Raw genomic sequence first — 18,519 nt, forward strand, 5'->3', positions numbered from 1 at the left:
ATTTTACAATTTCAACTGATGGGAAAGAAAGTGCAGCTTGATAGGGATAATGGCCATTCATTCATTAAAGTCTATTGCTAGTTCACATCAAAATAGGTTCAGTTAGGGTCATTTCCTTTGCTCACATGTCAAATGCAATCATTCGGAGGATTTTGGCAGCAGTAGTCTACACTGAATAATACAGACAGGTGCTTAGAATATGTACATGAGGCTTGCCATTTCAAATCATATAACAAAGGCACTAGGCTAGCAGGAACTTAATCCTTTGTTTCCGGTATGATAAAAGAAAAGCATATGTCTTACAAAATAATGACCCCCGTAAAGTATAGCGCTTCCTCAATATACTCCAAACAAGTTCGTTATGAATAATTTTCTACTTCATGTACACCATTTTTTATATTTTTGTGGTTACAGGTAGGATTCTCAAAAAAACAATTATACAAAGAGCTCTTGTGGCCTTTACAATATTTCCAAGAACATACAGTTAATAATATACCTTGCTCCTCTCTTATTCTTAACCTTGCATATACATATGTCATGAGAAAAAATACTGGACAGATTACATCGAGTCTTCCTCAAATATGATACAACGATAATCACAAAATATGGAACCTTTACACTTTTTTCTTTCTTTCTTTTTTTGCACAAGGTCGTCATTAGCTTTCTGGTTGTGCACCAACATTGACAAATTTGTCAGTCATGGAAAAAAGAGAAAAGCAGCATTTTGGCACAGAGAAATGGACAGGGAGCATATGGAGTAACTTTTTTTTTGAGCTCTAGAGGTTCTTTCATGATGTCCATAGCTTTTTCACATTTAATGTACCACACCGCATGGTGAACTATTCATTACATTACTCACAAGACTGCAAGGAAGTCATCACAATCTGTGTTCCTCCTTTGTGCATATCAACAAACAGGTATAGGTCGAACACAACTGAAATCCCATGAATGGATTATTTGGAAAAGATTACCATCCTGTGTTTTGAGTTTATTTTCTTTTTGTCTTTTTTGTTTCCTCTTCTTCATTTAATGTCCACCATACGTTAAATTCATCTGGGTGGATGCCGCACATGGCAAGCTTCATAATTAGTGTAGTCGTGATGATTACAGACTACATCGAGATCACTCCAATGCCAGGGGCCGCAAGATGACTAGTCTACTCCAAAGTCTCACATGCCGTACAAGCACAGGAGAAGGCGCTGTGTTTCCTCACAAGCTTGACCCCAGAAAAAGGAAGAAGATTACTTCGGCACGACTTTGGCAAATAAACAGTTAACATCAACACTGGTGAACCATGAGGCATTAACAGTGAGCAAAAAAGTACTTGCAACAAGACCCACCCCTCCTTCCCCCAAAGCCAAAAGAAAACGTACCTCTCAGTGGCTCCCACACAGTCAAATAATGGTTGTGAAGCATTTGCCCAAACAATCCATGTACACAAAACAGGCGTTTAACCACTGCAGAAAATATGTCATCACAATTATTTGGCATTACAAAGTCTCCTAAAACTTGACCTGCTGCTCTTCGGAAAACTGTATATGCCATATATTTTATGAGGCTTTCATTTACATGAATTTTGTGAGTTGGGTGCTACCTGCGAATTTAACAACACACAAAATGATTAACTCCGATCTTGGCATGAACGCGATATGCCCGTGTACATTTCTCTGTTCATTACTGTACTTCATGATCACAAATTTAACAAATTGCAAAATTGTCAGGGAGTACCAATTCACAAAAAACTTGACTCACTAAATATATGGCATAAACAGTATACTGTTCTATATCTAATGTGAACTCAGGATGACAATCTGTAGCAACAGGGAGAAATTGCACACTAAAGCTAAGCAGACATTTTGCAGAGTAAAGTAGCTCCTGCTAAGATACTGCATGTCCAATGACCACATTGCCAGCCACGGCTGCACTAGAAACAAATCTCTCAGAATGCAGCTGGATTTGGTACACAGCACAATGTATAAACTCTTACGAATGAATGGATAAGACTACCAGCCTGTCCTTGTGCCAGGATAACTCATTTTCAGAGATATTTAAACAATGTACGGTAGATCAGTGCCGTATTTATTCTTTCATTCCCACCTAAAAGATCACTTTGAGGAGTATCATCACTATTATTTCATATTTTTGGATATATGTCATCTACCCTCATCTCAGAACATTCTAGCTGCTTCATTCTCACTGAGACACCTGCATGAATCTGTTCCGTCTCAAAACTACTCCTGCTTTCTGCTAAATCAAAACAATTCGCATCGACCGAGAAAGACGTCTTGTGTAATACTGCCCTCTCAGACTACCACTGTTCACACTCCGCGAACGAGTACGGGGAAAATATAATGACAATGTGTCAGTGGCACAGTTCATTGTCATTGGGCGTCTTCATTCGACGTGGAATCCGGTTTCCTGCCAGGATGCATCTTTGTCGACTATCTCTACGAATCGCTATTCCTGTTGCGCCGCGAGCTCCTTTTTGCGTCTTTTGGCGAGGAGCGGGTTGGAGGAGAGGTTGACGTCCTTGATACGGATCATGTCATAGTCTACTCGCATCGTTGCCAGGGCGTTGGTCATCTCATCCTAAGGAAATGAGAGGGACAAAAATTTTGTTTACTACAAACTTTTTCAAAGGTATTGTTTACCATTGTAAGTAATGATTTAAAAAATTTTCAAGTTATTTCATTTGATGCATGTGTGTAGGTCAGTTGTATCACAAAACATCCTACCATATGGAAATTTTGAAATAAAACTAAAATATTAGGAGATATCACTATTTTCTCAATAAACCATAACTGTAGACGATTTATTCTAAAAACAGTTTTATCATAACTATTGTTCATATTTTGTATACTTAACATTGATTACACTGATTAACATCTTCGCACTGGTTGTTTCTATCCCTAACTCACATATATCAGAACTACATGTATTTTGAAGTACCGAAACTGGGTTTTTGTTTCATCTCATCTGCAAATGGTAAATAATAACTTAACATATCTGCAGATCTGCCTTACGCAAGGTCCGCAAAAGTGTATTGATAATTGCTAGTACCAACAAATAGGCCTGCTTTCCCGTTTTGTTTTTGTTTTGGGGTTTTTATTTTTGTTTTTGTTTTGCTTTTTTTTCAGGTGGCTCCTGATATATTACTGAGTACTGGATAGATGGCAGAGCTTGAAATACAGATATGCAAATGTTAATCACTCTCTCCTTCTTAATCATTCTCTCCTTCTTAATCATTTCTGATCATATTACAGTGTACATTATTTCAGATACATACTGTGAAAGCGGAAATAGTTGTGGTGTGAAAATATTTGCCTTACATGAAACTAGCAGGACAATTAAAGCATGCAAATTGCTAGCTTGATATAATGTAATACTATTTTATATTTTGATTTGGTGAAATGAATGACACATGAAACTTACTTCACATGGCCATAATTACTCTCAAGAAAAGTTTCACTATCTCAGTAAATGAAATATAAATTTGAAATATGTATTATCAAACATTTTACTTCCATGACTTCTTGAATTGCTTTTTAAAATAAAAATGTTTACAGCCATATCATGGTAACACTGACATACATTCTGGAAAATGTTATTTCCATCTCTTGTCACTTGCACTACAAGTCAAGATGTACTACAATTTCAAGATGAAAAAAAAAAAATCACTATAAGACAACATCCACAAACATTCTTCTTCAGTTTTAAAGTCATCATTCAATTTTGTTTTTCCCCATCAATTTGGTCTAAATGTGATTCATTTTCCACCTCCTTCTATTGACAGGTATTGTGGGATGTCTTCTTTCAAAATTGACATATACATGTATAGCAACACTGAAACATCTTCTTTTTTGTGCCTGCATTGGACACCCTCCCCCCCCCCCCCTCCCCATTTTTTTTAGAAATATGAAATATGTAATTTACAACTCAGTCTCATGTTACAGACATTAGTCTCAAACACCCGGAACCCACCTGGATGTCTGCCCATTGGTCTTGGCCTTCCTCCTTCATGACATCACTGGTGTGGAGGGGTGTGGCAGGTACATTGGTGTATTGCTATGGCAACGAGGGAAGAAACAAACATGAAATAGAAAGTTAAGGAGTCATGTGAATCAATAAAAAAACGATAATGATGCATACGAGGGTGACGACAAAACATCATTTTAATATGACAATGAAGATAACAATGTTAAGGACGATGAAACCAGCAAAAATAACAATGGCACTGATCATGACAAGATCTAGTAACAATGACACAGCTACAGTGTACATACAATGCTGCTTACACACACACACACACACACACACACACACACACACACACACACACATGCACATAAATGACATTGACAATGAAAGTGGTGAAAGTGGTGATGGTGGTAGTAATACCAGTGATGATAGTGTTGGTAATGATGGTGATGGTGGTGGTGTCAGTGCTAGTGATGGTTGTGATTACTGGTGGTGCTACTCACAAATTACCCGCAAGAATGGATCTAATTCTTGGATGGGTACAGAGCAATCATTATCTAGAATGTTTTATCAGCAGAGTGCTGCAATGGCTCACATACACTCAAACATGATCACTGCCATGCAATTACATTAATCTGACTAATCCTCCATAATGATATCTACCTCTAAACTTATTAATACCACGGGTGAATCACGCAATACCGTAATGAAGACTCACAGACAAATTCCTGCAGTAAAAGCTTGAGAGCTGACTGTAACAACGCCATCCCTTGTTGAACTCCCCTCTCACCCCCCCCCCCCCCCCCCCCCACTAATCAACATTCCAATACACCAATCTGTTCAGCTCATCAGGAGTGAGCAAGTCCCCTTCCCCTATTAAAGAAATTTGCCATGCCAGAGCACGCCAATACGAGAGGCAATTAAAAAAATAAAAAGACCTACGACAAGCCTGTGGGGTCTTATGACACATGATCTGTCTGCCGCGAGAGTGACCCTGCACCATGTTTGTACTGCGGCTTGTCATATGCCTCTGTCGGTCATCTATCGCAATATATTGCGCGAACCCAGCAGTCCACTCTGCAGTAAGGGTAGGGGGAGATTGAGTATGTTGCCCTTGCCCCGTTGGGGGTGTATAAATCATGGGCTGTACTTCCAGCTAGAAGTGGCAATAATTCTCGATCCCGGCGCATGGCGATGGGCATATAAACGAACAATTTGTAGTGGCCACAGCCATAAACATATCAGATCTCCAAGATTAAAGCACAACAACCAAAGAAGACATCAACCAAGTGTATATCTAAGGGACTAGAAGGCACCTAATGCTTTCATATGAATGAAGTATGGCTACAGACGGTGATCTTTCCACAGTAAGAACATCCATTTTAATCACACAAATCTATTCCATGGCAGGAACCTGTAGTTCTGAACTTGTTACCCAACAGAATGTCACATGCTAAAACACTATACTTATAAAACTTGAATGTTATACATGTCTTCTAGATGAGTATTGCACTACTAGTATACATATATCACTACTGGTATTATGTATACAAGGACATATCATATGTCATGATAATTCTCATTATTTCAGCTCCTTTTTCTCAATGCTGAATATAAAATTTCTCAATGTTCATGATATACAGTGTACCTCTGGATATAGATTTCATATTGTGGCATCCAATTATAACATTGGCTTTGGAGAATGCTCTAAATGCTCTTCAGTGTGTTTTACACTATGGAAATGACTATTGGATTGAACGAACTATTAGTCAAATCACAATGACCAAAAACTCAAGGAGTTATTCCAAGTCTCAATGAAAAGTTGGAACTTTGAGCTAAACTTAGACATGAATTATACTCTTTCTCTCCATTCTCTCTCTTTCCCTCTTTCTATTTACCTATCTATCTCTCTTTCTTTTGAGGTGGAACTAGCTGATGGTGGAAAGGCTTGCAGTAACAGTGCTATTGCCTTGCTATGATAAATGCATAACTTTGCATCAAATAGAAACGCACTCGGACAGCACATACATGTACCTCTGCCAAGCCAGCAACTCATTTCTACCCTTACACGCATGCAATTTCCCAAAAAAAGAAACCTTTTGTTTACGTTATTGCAAGGCGCCTTGCCCTTTAGTGCGCATATATGTAAACCTCCAGTACGTGCAGCTTGAATCCCAAATTCGTCGACCTTATATGCTAAAAAGATGAAAAATCCTTCAAAAATCCATAAAATTCCCAAATCACTACCGAAATTGAATGAGGTCTTCCTTGTGTCAATATTGACCCTTTATGCAAGTTTCATTTTAATCTGTGTAAAACTTTTTGAGGTATTTTGCAAACAGACAAACCAATGCCGATGATCACTTAACCTTCTCCTTCCTTAGCAGAGGTAATAACATTAACTGGCCGACACAACTATTCAGAGGGGAATTACTGGTTTTTGTCTGCACAATAAATCCTGAACACTCCAATGCTGACGTTAATGTGCCATTGTTTTTTGTGAATCTATCTATGAAAGGAAAGAATAGCAATCAAAGTGAAAATGCAATAGAGTGACATCAGACTGGGCTATTTTCATATGTATTCTTCTGAAAAGAAAACAAAATGATTTGCAATTCATCCTGTGCTATTGAGTGACTTTCCTGAAGTGGTATGTTTTCTTGGGGTTTGGGTGTTTGCATTTTTGGATGTTTGCTAGACACAACATAAACAAAAAAGTTGTCCACAGAGCTCCTCTCACACAGCTTAGGTTTGCTTTGATACATATCAATCTTCTTAGTGCAATAATCCACTCCCTGTCCAAACTGACTTTAATAGATTGAGTCAAATCACACAAACGGTCATAAATCTTATATCAAATCTGGACATAAATGATTAAAAGAAAGTTATTGGATTTTAAAGTTCCTCATGCTTAAAAAAGAAAGAAAGAAGAGAAGCAATGTTGCACACAACCACTTACATGTAAGCAAACTAGAGAGACAGTGTTATTGCCTCACAGGTTGTAAACCATTGAGGACGAGTCCCAAGTATACTTTGGCAAGTGTCTGTGGGAAATGCGTGTTGTAGCAAAATCAGTCCGTTCTCAATGGGTTAATTATCCTGCCACATATTTTACTTATATTCCTTGTTTTTGAGAGGAAATCCCCATCATTGCTGTGTTGCACTGACTATTAAGTAATGATTAGAGTTAGGAATGTAGGGGGTCACCATTGATTGCTATAAATGATTAACATTCATAACATAATTTCTGTACAAATCAATGGTAGATTCTGTGAGATGTCACCTCATTTGATATGCACATGTGGCTGTGACAAGTATCATTATATTCCAGAAAGTCAGGTGAAACAGTCTTCATTCTATATATCCAATTTTGCTGAAGCTACCTCAACACTGTTTGTCTAACTTTTAAACTTCATTCATTAAAGTCAGTTTGATCATGGAAAGGTAGCTAAATTCGAATGCATCTTGTAATAAACTGCTTGCATTCACACTGTGCTACCACATTTACATAAACGGTGACAAGGTTCTGTTTGTTTTTGCTTTTTTTTTTTTAACATGGTCACATCCATCTAGGTCACATGGTAAGTGTCCGAATGTTTCGGGCTCACCTTGACCCACGGGTGATTCATGAACTCCACGATGGTCAGCCGCTCGGCCGGGTCCGTCTTGAGCAGCTTCTTGATGAGCTCCTTGGCGGCTTGCGACACGTTCTTCCACTCTGGGTCGGGGAACTCGTACTGGCCGTTGCGGATCCTCCGCTTCATGCCCGGTGAAATGGCCATGCCGTGGTTGCTGTAGAACGGCGGAAAGCCGCACAGCCTATGGGACAAGATGATAGACTCCTCATGAGTGATTGCAACTTACGATGAATGCTGTAGCCATGACAACAGCTAGGCAACAGCCAATCAGCTGTGAGCACTCCTGTCACTGCCATAGCAACCATGAATTATTATAACTTACACACAATTTCAGCCCTCTTCAGGGATGTCAACCATGAAAACAACACTGCAGTATTCTTAAGGCTGAAAACGTGCATTTCGGTTGAAAAACTGTATTTTGGCCTTTGCTGTAATAATAGAATGCAACAATACAATTTGGGAAAGACAGTGACAATGAAACCTGCAGTATTTTTACCATTTAAAAAAAAACAGTACAAAATACTGCAAAATTTTTACATGTGGCATCTATGCCTCTTTTAGAACAAAGGATCGCAATATCATTATCTTCCTTTCATATATGGTAGTCATCACGGTAAAACACTTGTGAATTATACTGCATCAATTAATCCTCTCCTGCAGCTGAGACTGGTATGCTGCTGTATACCTGCATGTCTGGTGACTCTGCAGCCAACCATTTACATCCAGTACATCAAGAATGGATTCAAAGTACTTCTCTTCCGTGGGAACACCACTTCTACTTCATCAAGCATCTCTTATACTGCATTTATGATTTGTTATCACCTCTCTGTTAAAGGGGACCTCCGGATGATTTTCAGACTTTTACATTTGAACAGCTATAAATCAGTTAAACTGGGTACAGAGTTCCAGAATTTATAGTGATTGGGATAAGGAATGAGAATGTTTTCAAAATTTATAACAAATTGCAATGAACAAGGATGATGACATGCCAGCCTCACCATAAGCATGATAAGAATGCATGAGTTGGGGCTCAAGGAAGCAGAACAAAAGAAGAAGGCATGCATAGATTTTTCACAGGTGAACTTGTTGAGCAAGTGGTATTGTAATGAAATTACACTGCTACATTTATGAAATATATGAGGCTCTGATGTCATCAACACTGTTCAGTGTAATTTGTTTAAGATTTTCAATTTATTGGTTTCTCTTCTCATGGACCACAATAAATACCCCGAATCTATACATGGAGCTGTTGATTTATGTACTTCATGATGTGAAATTATGAAAATCGTCCGGAATGCCCCTTTAAGTGTATGAGTATTTGAGCATGCATCAGAACTTATCAATAAAATGTTAATATTGGCAGCCTCATCCAGCCTGGGATTGACAAAATTCTGTGAAAGCTGCATCATTGAGAGCTCAGTTACAGCAAATTCCTTTCAGGGAAGAAAAATCACATTAGAGATTGCATACCATGTGATGGGAACTAACCAATGACATAAAATCCTTTCCTTTTTCTTTTTTTTTCTTTTTTTGAAGAAGACTTCATCAAGACTTGCTAAGGAGCTTCGTAAGGTAAAACCTGGATCTATGCTATTTCTGCTGAAGTAGAATTTTTTTTTTTTGTGGTAAAGTCCATTACACAATTCAAAGAAAGATCTTCTCAGGCTTAGCTAATTACAGAGAAAGAAAACTATCCATGAACTCAGTTACACGGAAGCAAGGGTGATAAACTTCCCAATATCCAGATTAACATACATTGTGTAGTGTTATAGTGTCCATCATGACTATTTTAAGGCAAGATCAACAATAGCATCGAGGGCATTTCTATCTTCAACCTACAGTTCTTCCTTGGGGTTTCCCCTCAATGTTTAAACATAACACAACTTCACAATCTCTCATAGATAACAGATACATAGGCACATAAAAACCTCTTTTTTATTTATTTTTTTTAAATACCACACAAGGGTAAAGAAAAGATTACAGGGTATATCAAACAATCAAGAGTGGTTATATAATAAAGTCACCACATGATCTTCATTACATTTTTTTTTCTTCTTTTTTTTTCTTCACAAGGAAGTTGCATTCTTGGGTCTGCAATGATAAGAATTCTGAGAACATTTCCTATTTCTTCCTACCATGCATTGAAGCTGAGCTGATTGATATCAGATTCTAATACATTGTATCGACATAGACTGTGTCTTGTCTGATCGCTTCATCAAAACAAAGCCCAAATTTCACAAAATTAATTATGTGATCTGCCTACTTTATCTAATCCTCTCAGTGGGGCTACTATAAAAATGCAAACAGGCTGGCTATGGGAATGATTAAAGGCATAATTTACCATTTGCAGATGAAACAAAAACCCAGCATTAGTGCTTCAAAATAATTCTCAAATGTGAGTTTGGGATAGAAACAACCACTGTAAAAATTTGAATCTGTATAATTGATGTTAAGTATTGTTAAATGCACAAAATGTGAACAATAGTTATAATAAAAAAGTTTCCAGACTAAACCATCTACAGTTATGCTTTAATGAGAAAAATGCTGATATCTCCATATATTTTTGGCTTTATTGTGAAAATTTATATGGTAGGATGTTTTATGATACAACAGACCTACACATATGTATCAAATGTGATATCTTGAACATTTTTTAAATCACTGTTCCCAAAGGTAAACGGGACCTTTAAGTTAATTGGACATTTCACACGGAAAGGCACGGGATACTCACAGAATGTACATGATGACGCCTAACGACCACATGTCACATGACTTGTCATACTTCTCTGGGCCAAGAACCTCGGGAGCTAGGAAGGGCAAAAGATAGGATAGATTTATTACACAGCATTCATTTATTGCCTGCTTATAGTTTGCTTTTTCTCTGCACACTGTACATGAAACATCATAAACCAGAGTCGGCAGCATTAGGTAATGTTTTCTTATCCTTCAGATTCTTTCCTTTTGATCTTTTCTCTCAGAAACTGAAACCAACTATGTCAACACAGAGCTTTAGGGGATTTTTTTTCTCTCCTTTTGCTTCAATAACTTTGCACAACAAACAATACAATTCCAGTAAGTCATTCTATGGTATTAAAGCATTCCATTGTGTTTCCTTTAAAATATTTGAGGATGTTGTACATGTAGCTCAGCAGATAAGAACCTATAATAGCAATCAAAATATTCCTGGTTCGTGTCCTTTGGCTTTTAAGTGGTCGCGCCCCGAGTCAAGGCACTCTTTCCTCGTTGCCTTATCCTTCAGAGGTTATCCAAAGCCATTGATCCAGTGGTTGCTTGCTTATAATATGAAGCTTTAACTGCTTCCTCAGCAGTTACAAAAGAAAGACAAAAGTCACCTCTAATCAACTGAGGTCAAGTAAGGTCAAAATATGCTTGCACAATGCCAGAACTTTGTAACTACAGACCTTTGACACCGGCAGTCGTTGGGTGGTGTCACACTACATGCTTTGCTCTTGGAAAGAATTCTTTGTGATAATGCATAATGCTCCCCTCATGAGTAAACTGAGGTTTAACGGTATCATCTTTCAAGTGATACTGTTGTCAATCTTTATGGCTCTTCGAAAGAATTCTTTGTGATAATGCATGATGTTTCCCTAATGAATGGATTGAGGTTTATCACCTTTCCAGTGATAACTGTTGTCATTCTTTCCTGGAATTACAATTCATCATACTCCATGGCATTGAATGAACATGGCTTATCGTTATTATCCTCATCTATATCATCATCACAGGAGTGGTGTTTTACACAAAAAGCAAAGTGCTCTCAATTAAACAGGTATTCTAATACAGTGCTGCTATGGAGTATTCCCCACTCTTAATCGTGTGCACACCGATCAAGCAATCAAAAGTACAGGGCTGTGACATACCGACATAGTAAGGTGTGTAACACGGCGTCTGGAGGTTCGTCGTCGTCGTCTCCTTGGCGAAACCAAAGTCAGTGAGCTTGAGCAGCGACTGTGCTTTCTTGTCGCAGTAGAGGAGGTTCTCTGGTTTGAGGTCTCGGTGTGCAATGTTCATATTGTGGAGGTGGAGCACCGCTAGACCTATGCTACGTACTATCTCTGCCGCTTCTGTAAGGACGAAGTGGAAAAAAAAATATTGATGGACTTAACGTACATGTATATGCCACAGAACAGATGTTGTTTCAAAAAGTTCCACTCTGAATTACCTTTATTTGAAGTTTTCCACAAGACACAATGTAACATCATTGGCTACACAACTACTTTATAGAACTGCATATCATGACAGAAGAATGTGTACAGTCATTTCACACACTTACAAACATTTTTGACAAAAAAAAACCCTGTGTGACAGTGGCAAGGAATACAGCATATTAAAGAGACGATCACAGAGCATTTAAAGCTTTCAGCAACCATTGTGGAGTTATGTCTGCATGTATTCATCAGTCACAAACATTAGAGCACTAACAGAAAACATACGACCATCTTAAATTCAAATTATTTATTTAAATTCATATTTGAGAAAAAAATGATTAAGATACATGGACAAAAACTGGTACAAAAGTAATCACTGATAGGATGCATCACTTCTCACTGCAATCTTCGTCTTTTTTTTCCTTTTGGTTTTAGTTTTGTTGTTGTTGTTGTTTTTTTGTGTGTTTGTTTTTTTCTGGTTTCTTTTTTACTAGAGTATGCATCTCTGAGCACAGGGGGTAATTCTTCATAAAGATTATTTCGAATACTCCTGGTCCGAGACAGGTGCATCTTGTCAGGCGACCAGATGACCGTCTATAGGGTCAACGCCCTCCTCTAACTCACCTCTCTCTGTGAACATTGACCTCTCCTGTATCCTGCTGAACAGCTCTCCCCCTTCCATGCTACAAAAAGAAATCAGATGGAGAAGAGGAAATATATAAATAAATCATCAGTCACCATCAAATTTGATGGTGTGCATACAAACACACCCAAACACGTGACACTGCTCCTGCAAGCCACATGAAAAATGGATGCCTTCTTTGCGTTTTATCTCTCTTATCATATCATGCATTGGAACTGTTTATACGACAAAAGGGGAGGGGGAAGAGAAGGAAAAATAACATGATGAAGTGCAGGAATAAATTGACCTTTTCTCTAAATTTGCACTGTCATCTTCGCAAAACAAGACGATGCTTCATGTTGACAAAAATAACCATTCCGAATGCACTGTCCACAAAAAACAGAATATCTGCGTCCGTCATGAAAATTACACCAAATCCTCATTTACTCCACAGTGAATGGATGATTGCTGTCAAGACGGCGAGCATACCACTCACTTTTCAGCGTGGGAAAATCTTTGACCCATTTCTATTCAAATAAATGCAAGCAAGGCTTATGGCTGAGAGTTAGGAGATAAATGTCAACTTCACTCAAACCCATACATATGCAGAGAATGCTTTCAAAATATATGAGACAATGCAAGCTCTTTTTCCCCAAAACTGTCTGCACAATGTATTATAGTGTCCCATTTATTTACCACACTTTTAAAAGCAAATAGCCAAATAACACTGCTTTATATCTCATCTTTCTCATACCCTGACAACCCTGAAATTCAATAAATGAGGAATAAATGAGCGAAAGTATTGCCAAAATACAAAATTGTCTCCCATTTCCCATATCATTAGCAGGTCTTCACAAACACAGGAATAAAAGTTTGCATTGAGTTTCACTTTTCCAAAAAATAGAATCAGAATGTTCTTATTAGAATGATTGGCAGGTAGACAGCTGCACATTCATCCTACCACCGCAATCCAGAAGAAAACTATCAACTGTAACTGTCTATAAGTATAAAATTGTACATACAGGTACAGCTGTAGTGCATTTTGCTTTTTACTTCAGTTTCGAATCAAACTAGTGATTGAAGAAAGGCTATAAGACACATATATGCATGGAAAACTGAATGGTGTTCATTGCTTGTTTGTCTTCTTTACAAAAGATATGAAGCACTGTAAATACACATGTACCTGATTGTGTTACTCCCATGTAGTTGTTTTAGGAAGTGTTCTTCATCTTTCTCCTAGCAACCCGTCTCAAAATAGCTAACGCCATTTCCTACATCTTGGCACACACAACTTTGGCTCATCCCTCATCCCTTCCTCCCCTCATACACACAATATGACATTGTGCTTGCAGTCAAAGGCTGGCAACCAAGGAAAAGAATCTGTGCTTTTAAAGATATCTGTATTGCTAAAATACGTTGTGGTGTTACAATTTCAGAAAGGATAAAAATTGTGTGATGTAATATGATCAGGCGTATGAAAAAACAAAAACAAAAACAAAACTCCAGCATACAAAAGTTTTGAAATTCCAGCTCTTTTTGATACCATTATGAAAGTGACCTATGAACAAATATCACTATGTTAATAAACCTTTCACTAATGTTTTATTCTACCACTAGTGTCTAGCACTGGAAATATTGATAATAGTCACAAAATCCAGTCATTCACAGATCTTTTGTTTTGGAAAGCATTCAAAATTTGTCTTCATCCCTTATACTTTCCTGGTTTTGTGTGAACACAACATCACAGACTCTGGCAGCATGTAATGACTACATAAATACTATATATGTAGCTCACATTTTTTTTTTTATTGGAAACATTGTTAAATTGGGCCTTTGAATAACATCACCCTGAACAACCAAAAGGACTGTTTTCAATACTGAACATCAGTCACTGAGCAATTAAAAAATAAAAAATAAAAAAATAAAAAATCTGGATCCAATTGCATCTGCACTGGGTGCCTTCGTCATTTTGCTATATCACATTGCACTTTGCACTCATTGATCCTAGACACGTGTACCTTAACTGACATCGTTCTTAAGCAGTGTGTTCTACATAGAAAATAGCACAAAAGTTTGTCATTTATTCATACACCTACACTTGTTTGATTAGTCATGGATTCCCTAATTAGAACAGTTGTGTGGTCCTGGGCAGATTGGCATGTCACACAATAACCATCCGTAAAACAATGCATCATAAAGTGTTGTAATAGATTCAGGGATGGGGAATCGGCAAATGATTACGTCCTATGTACACTGTATAAACTGCACTAATAATTTATGTATTTTTGAATAGCCAGAGCCTACAGTAGGAGTTTCTTCTCCTGCCTACTCCACACCAGCACAAATCAATGGCATGCACAGACGGTGCTACACCCAGTGCACCAACATGGTTCAATTAATTAATACTGTTTGTCTGACCTTGACAAAGGTTTAACAGATCAAAAACTGCTAGCAGTATTCTTGACTGAAGCCAGCCCACATGAGAGATCTGACATTTATTCAATCATGACATGAATGTGTTGTACAAATGAATGAGAAAGTGTCTCTTTGTGATTTTGACTCTGTACAATACATTCAGCTCAGCGTGCGATGCACTCGCCAAATCCCAGGGCAAAAAGTGAGGCAAACAGGTTTTGGCCTTTGTGAAATGCCCACTGGTTGCCATGGAGATGAGCATTCATCCAGAGTCATTTCTGTTTGCCATATTCCCGATGGTTGCTGATCTCCCAAGAACCATAGTACTTTTCATCTTGTATTGATAGACCAGTACTACATATTATAAGAAACCACTACATACGATACAAGCACACAGGATACATTGTATAATTATGTACAATACAGGCATAATGTGGACGTATATTTTGCTGTGGTTTATATTTGCTAGTTTAACTGATTTCATAACTGATACTTGCCAATAAGCAACTAACAAAAGCATTGTTTCCTGTATAGTAACACAAATGCAGTATACCATCTCCAAGGTACACTGTAGGAAATCACAAACTTTCCTCTAGAAAAGGGAATTATACTTATTCCTCATTCCATCGCTGTGGCTCTCGATCATGAATTCGACTACTCACAAAACTGTCTCACAAGTCCAAATTATTTGCAAGATGTTATACTCACAAAACATCACATGGCATAGGTTTTGTAGTTCTTTGAGTTATCAGTATGAGCATTAAGAAGATCAGTGTATTATATTCATACACAATTTACCATGATATTGTAGGTGTCACCCTTTAACACTGTCTAGACTCACAGTGATTCTGTTTGGTTTCATTTTTCAACAGGACACAGAGAGAAGTGTACTTGAAATGTCTCCCCGTATATTTGTTTAGATGTAGCGATTGCTCTATAGATGCTTAAGTCTGCAAGCAAATCACATGCTAGATGTAATTAAGTTTTGCATATTTATTTCATCACGACAAACCCTCAAATTGCTCTTCGAACGCAACCTTTGACAGGCCTCCACAAGTTATGTTTGCAGTTTACATTAAAACACACACTAAAAAAAAAAAAAACACACACACACAATAAAAGAACAAGTTACAACTTCATTTACACTTGCTGCATGGACTAATACACTATAGAAAAGGAAAAAGAAGGGAACTGCCGACCCTCAAAAGGAAGTAATGACAACTTTCGGTACCGGTATACAAGAGTGATACAAGAGTCTTATACAGGGAAGCACACTGATACTTTCTTTTCTTGTTTATCAAATACAAAGATCCTTTAGACTCTGATGTACAGTATACTGTATACGCTATATATTTCGCGTGGGTTTTATTTTCGCGAATTTCGCGAGTCGGGAGCTATTCGCGAAATTAACAACACGCGAAAATATTACCTTCCAAAATGAATCCCTTGCCTTGATGATACGAACATTTCAGTACTAGTATACCATGTCACGGCTTACCGAACAGACCATACTGGCTTACGCACGTCCACGTCTACTTACGAATACTGTAGAGAGCCAATCCATTATCGCAAGGGGACCACTCGTCAGAAATCTAGCGCGATGGACTTAACCACTTAAAAAATGTTGAATTCTAACTTACTAGTTCGCAGAGTTTGGTAAGTTTTTTTCATGCAGTGTATAACTAGTATAATTCTTATTTGCTAGTAAGTTGAAAATTCACACTTTCTTTGCCACTTCATATTTTCTCTGGTCCCCCAATCGCGAATTTAACCACTCGCGAAAATGTGTGACAGCGGCAATTCGCAAAAATTTATGTACGCGAAAATTATAGCGTATACAGTATGGGGGGTAGTAATCAGATACTCGATGCATTTATTAGACATTTGTGTGTGTGTGTGTGTGTGTGTGTGTGTGAGTCAGTATAATCATGTTTGTCTCCCAGTGCTGTACATGTCTACACATTGCTTTATGTGTAGATGTATGCCAAGAACTCCAAGTTTAGAACTATTTTGATCCTGCAGATAACACCTCCTACTCCAAACTAACCCTGCAGGTGGGAAATAGTAACAATACCTGGCAAACATGTAATCCTACAAACACATATAAACAATAGGCAAAACTATGTCAAATGTACAATGGGGACATACCATCACATTGTGATAGACTGTGCAGGGTCTAACAACGGTTATAAAGAGCAGAGGCACATACCTAGTAGATTGCCTCAGTAGGCGTTTTCACATCAGCCCGATGTTTCGAAATAGCGCGCTATTTTCTGACTTGGGAAATTAACCCGATCACGAAATAGCGCACTGTTTGATAATGTGAACACAAATTAGCACGCTAATTGTATCGCTCTGATAGAGAAAATTTCTCGAGTCCAACTCGGGAAATTTCTGAAATAGCGGGATAACGTAGCGAACTAGCGCGCTATTTGATAATGTGAAATCGCCTCAAGAAATGAGCGCGATGCATGCCATCATGCCTAGCGTGTGTGACCCGAAAACGTGCGCTCTATGGCATATCCGACACTGTTTGCGCATGCTCAGCTGTCGAATTACCTCGAAAAAATTTCGGGCTAATTCTCTTCGGGCTGATGTGAATAGGAAATGAAATAGCGCGCTAATTTGCGATCACGAAAAATGTCTCGAGCTTGGATTTTTATTGGGCTGATGTGAAAATGCCTAATGTGCTTTGAATAATTGTATTATTCACACAGTCAAAATAGTGATATGTCAATTGCGCTCCAGATGGCGAGATCTTTTGCGCACATTCAGATGGACAGAAATATCGCACTATTGACTAACTGCTGATCCTAATAATTTGTCAACCAAACTGTGCAAGTTTTAAACCGACCAAAATGATGACCCTTGCCCTTGTGATCATGTACTGCTATGATGCGTGTGTTGAATGATGGGATGAACATTTCCGAGATTATCTGCTCTACAACAGCATTCAGACACTTGCCAAGGTGCAAATTATTGCACCACTTCTCAAATACTGGAGAGCAAGAAATTTTTATGAATTGCTACAGGAATTCAGTGCATGTATAGTGTATATAAGAATTTTTGTGCGCATCTTAATTCTGTGAATCATGTCTTTTGCAGAATTCATGTAAATTGCAGTGGCGGATCCAGAGGGGGGTGCACCAGGCGCACGCCCCCTCTTTACTTGTTATTAAAACAAAAGAAAAAATGAGATGAAACCCGGAAGTAGCACCTGAAATATTGTTTGCCCCCCCCCCCCTTTACGGAATTCCTGGATCCGCCCCTGAATTGCATGCTAAAATTTCTCATTCTACGGTACTCGCAAGATTTCTTGGGATTAGAATCATAATGCTCATCACACTACTTACTAAGATTTTCATATCCACACACTGAGTAGAAAATCTTAAGCTACGGATCGAGATTGGGGTCCCAATAATTCGCCTCAGTGTGAATGCCACAAATGACTGGTTGCTGAGTACTTCTTCAAGCTACCAGTTGGGTGTAAGACAGGAAACCAAAAAAAAAAAATAAAAATAAAAAAACAATTACATCACATTTAACAAGTTTTCCAAGTTACCAGGGGAATAAGAAACACAAGAAAAAAACAAGAAGAAAAACCACAAGCACGGACAATGGTTGCCGTGTGTGAATTGCATACTGTAGTATTGCTGACTCTCAGTGTGTGCGTGCGTAAAAGCATAGTATCCAC

At 38.1% G+C, this 18,519-nt stretch overlaps 1 protein-coding gene across 1 annotated transcript in view; it reads right to left on the reverse strand.

Annotated features, from left to right (window-relative positions):
* Positions 1–1,001: 1,001 nt before the first annotated feature.
* LOC139719918 (MAP kinase-activated protein kinase 2-like) overlaps positions 1,002–18,519 on the reverse strand; it is a 59,511-nt gene continuing 41,993 nt past the window's right edge. Inside the window, exons 4-9 of the mRNA XM_071631301.1 lie at positions 12,413–12,471; positions 11,501–11,704; positions 10,348–10,423; positions 7,587–7,797; positions 3,982–4,065; positions 1,002–2,589 (exon numbers count right to left, since the gene is read on the reverse strand). Coding sequence (XP_071487402.1) covers positions 2,458–2,589; positions 3,982–4,065; positions 7,587–7,797; positions 10,348–10,423; positions 11,501–11,704; positions 12,413–12,471 — 766 coding nt within the window. The 3' untranslated portion in view covers positions 1,002–2,457. The remainder of the gene's footprint in view (positions 2,590–3,981; positions 4,066–7,586; positions 7,798–10,347; positions 10,424–11,500; positions 11,705–12,412; positions 12,472–18,519) is intronic.

Source organism: Diadema antillarum, unplaced genomic scaffold (assembly GCF_040938485.1).
Source record: "Diadema antillarum isolate AM-2024a unplaced genomic scaffold, OU_Dant_1.0 scf00000116, whole genome shotgun sequence".
In the NCBI taxonomy this organism is placed as follows: Eukaryota; Metazoa; Echinodermata; class Echinoidea; order Diadematoida; family Diadematidae; genus Diadema; species Diadema antillarum.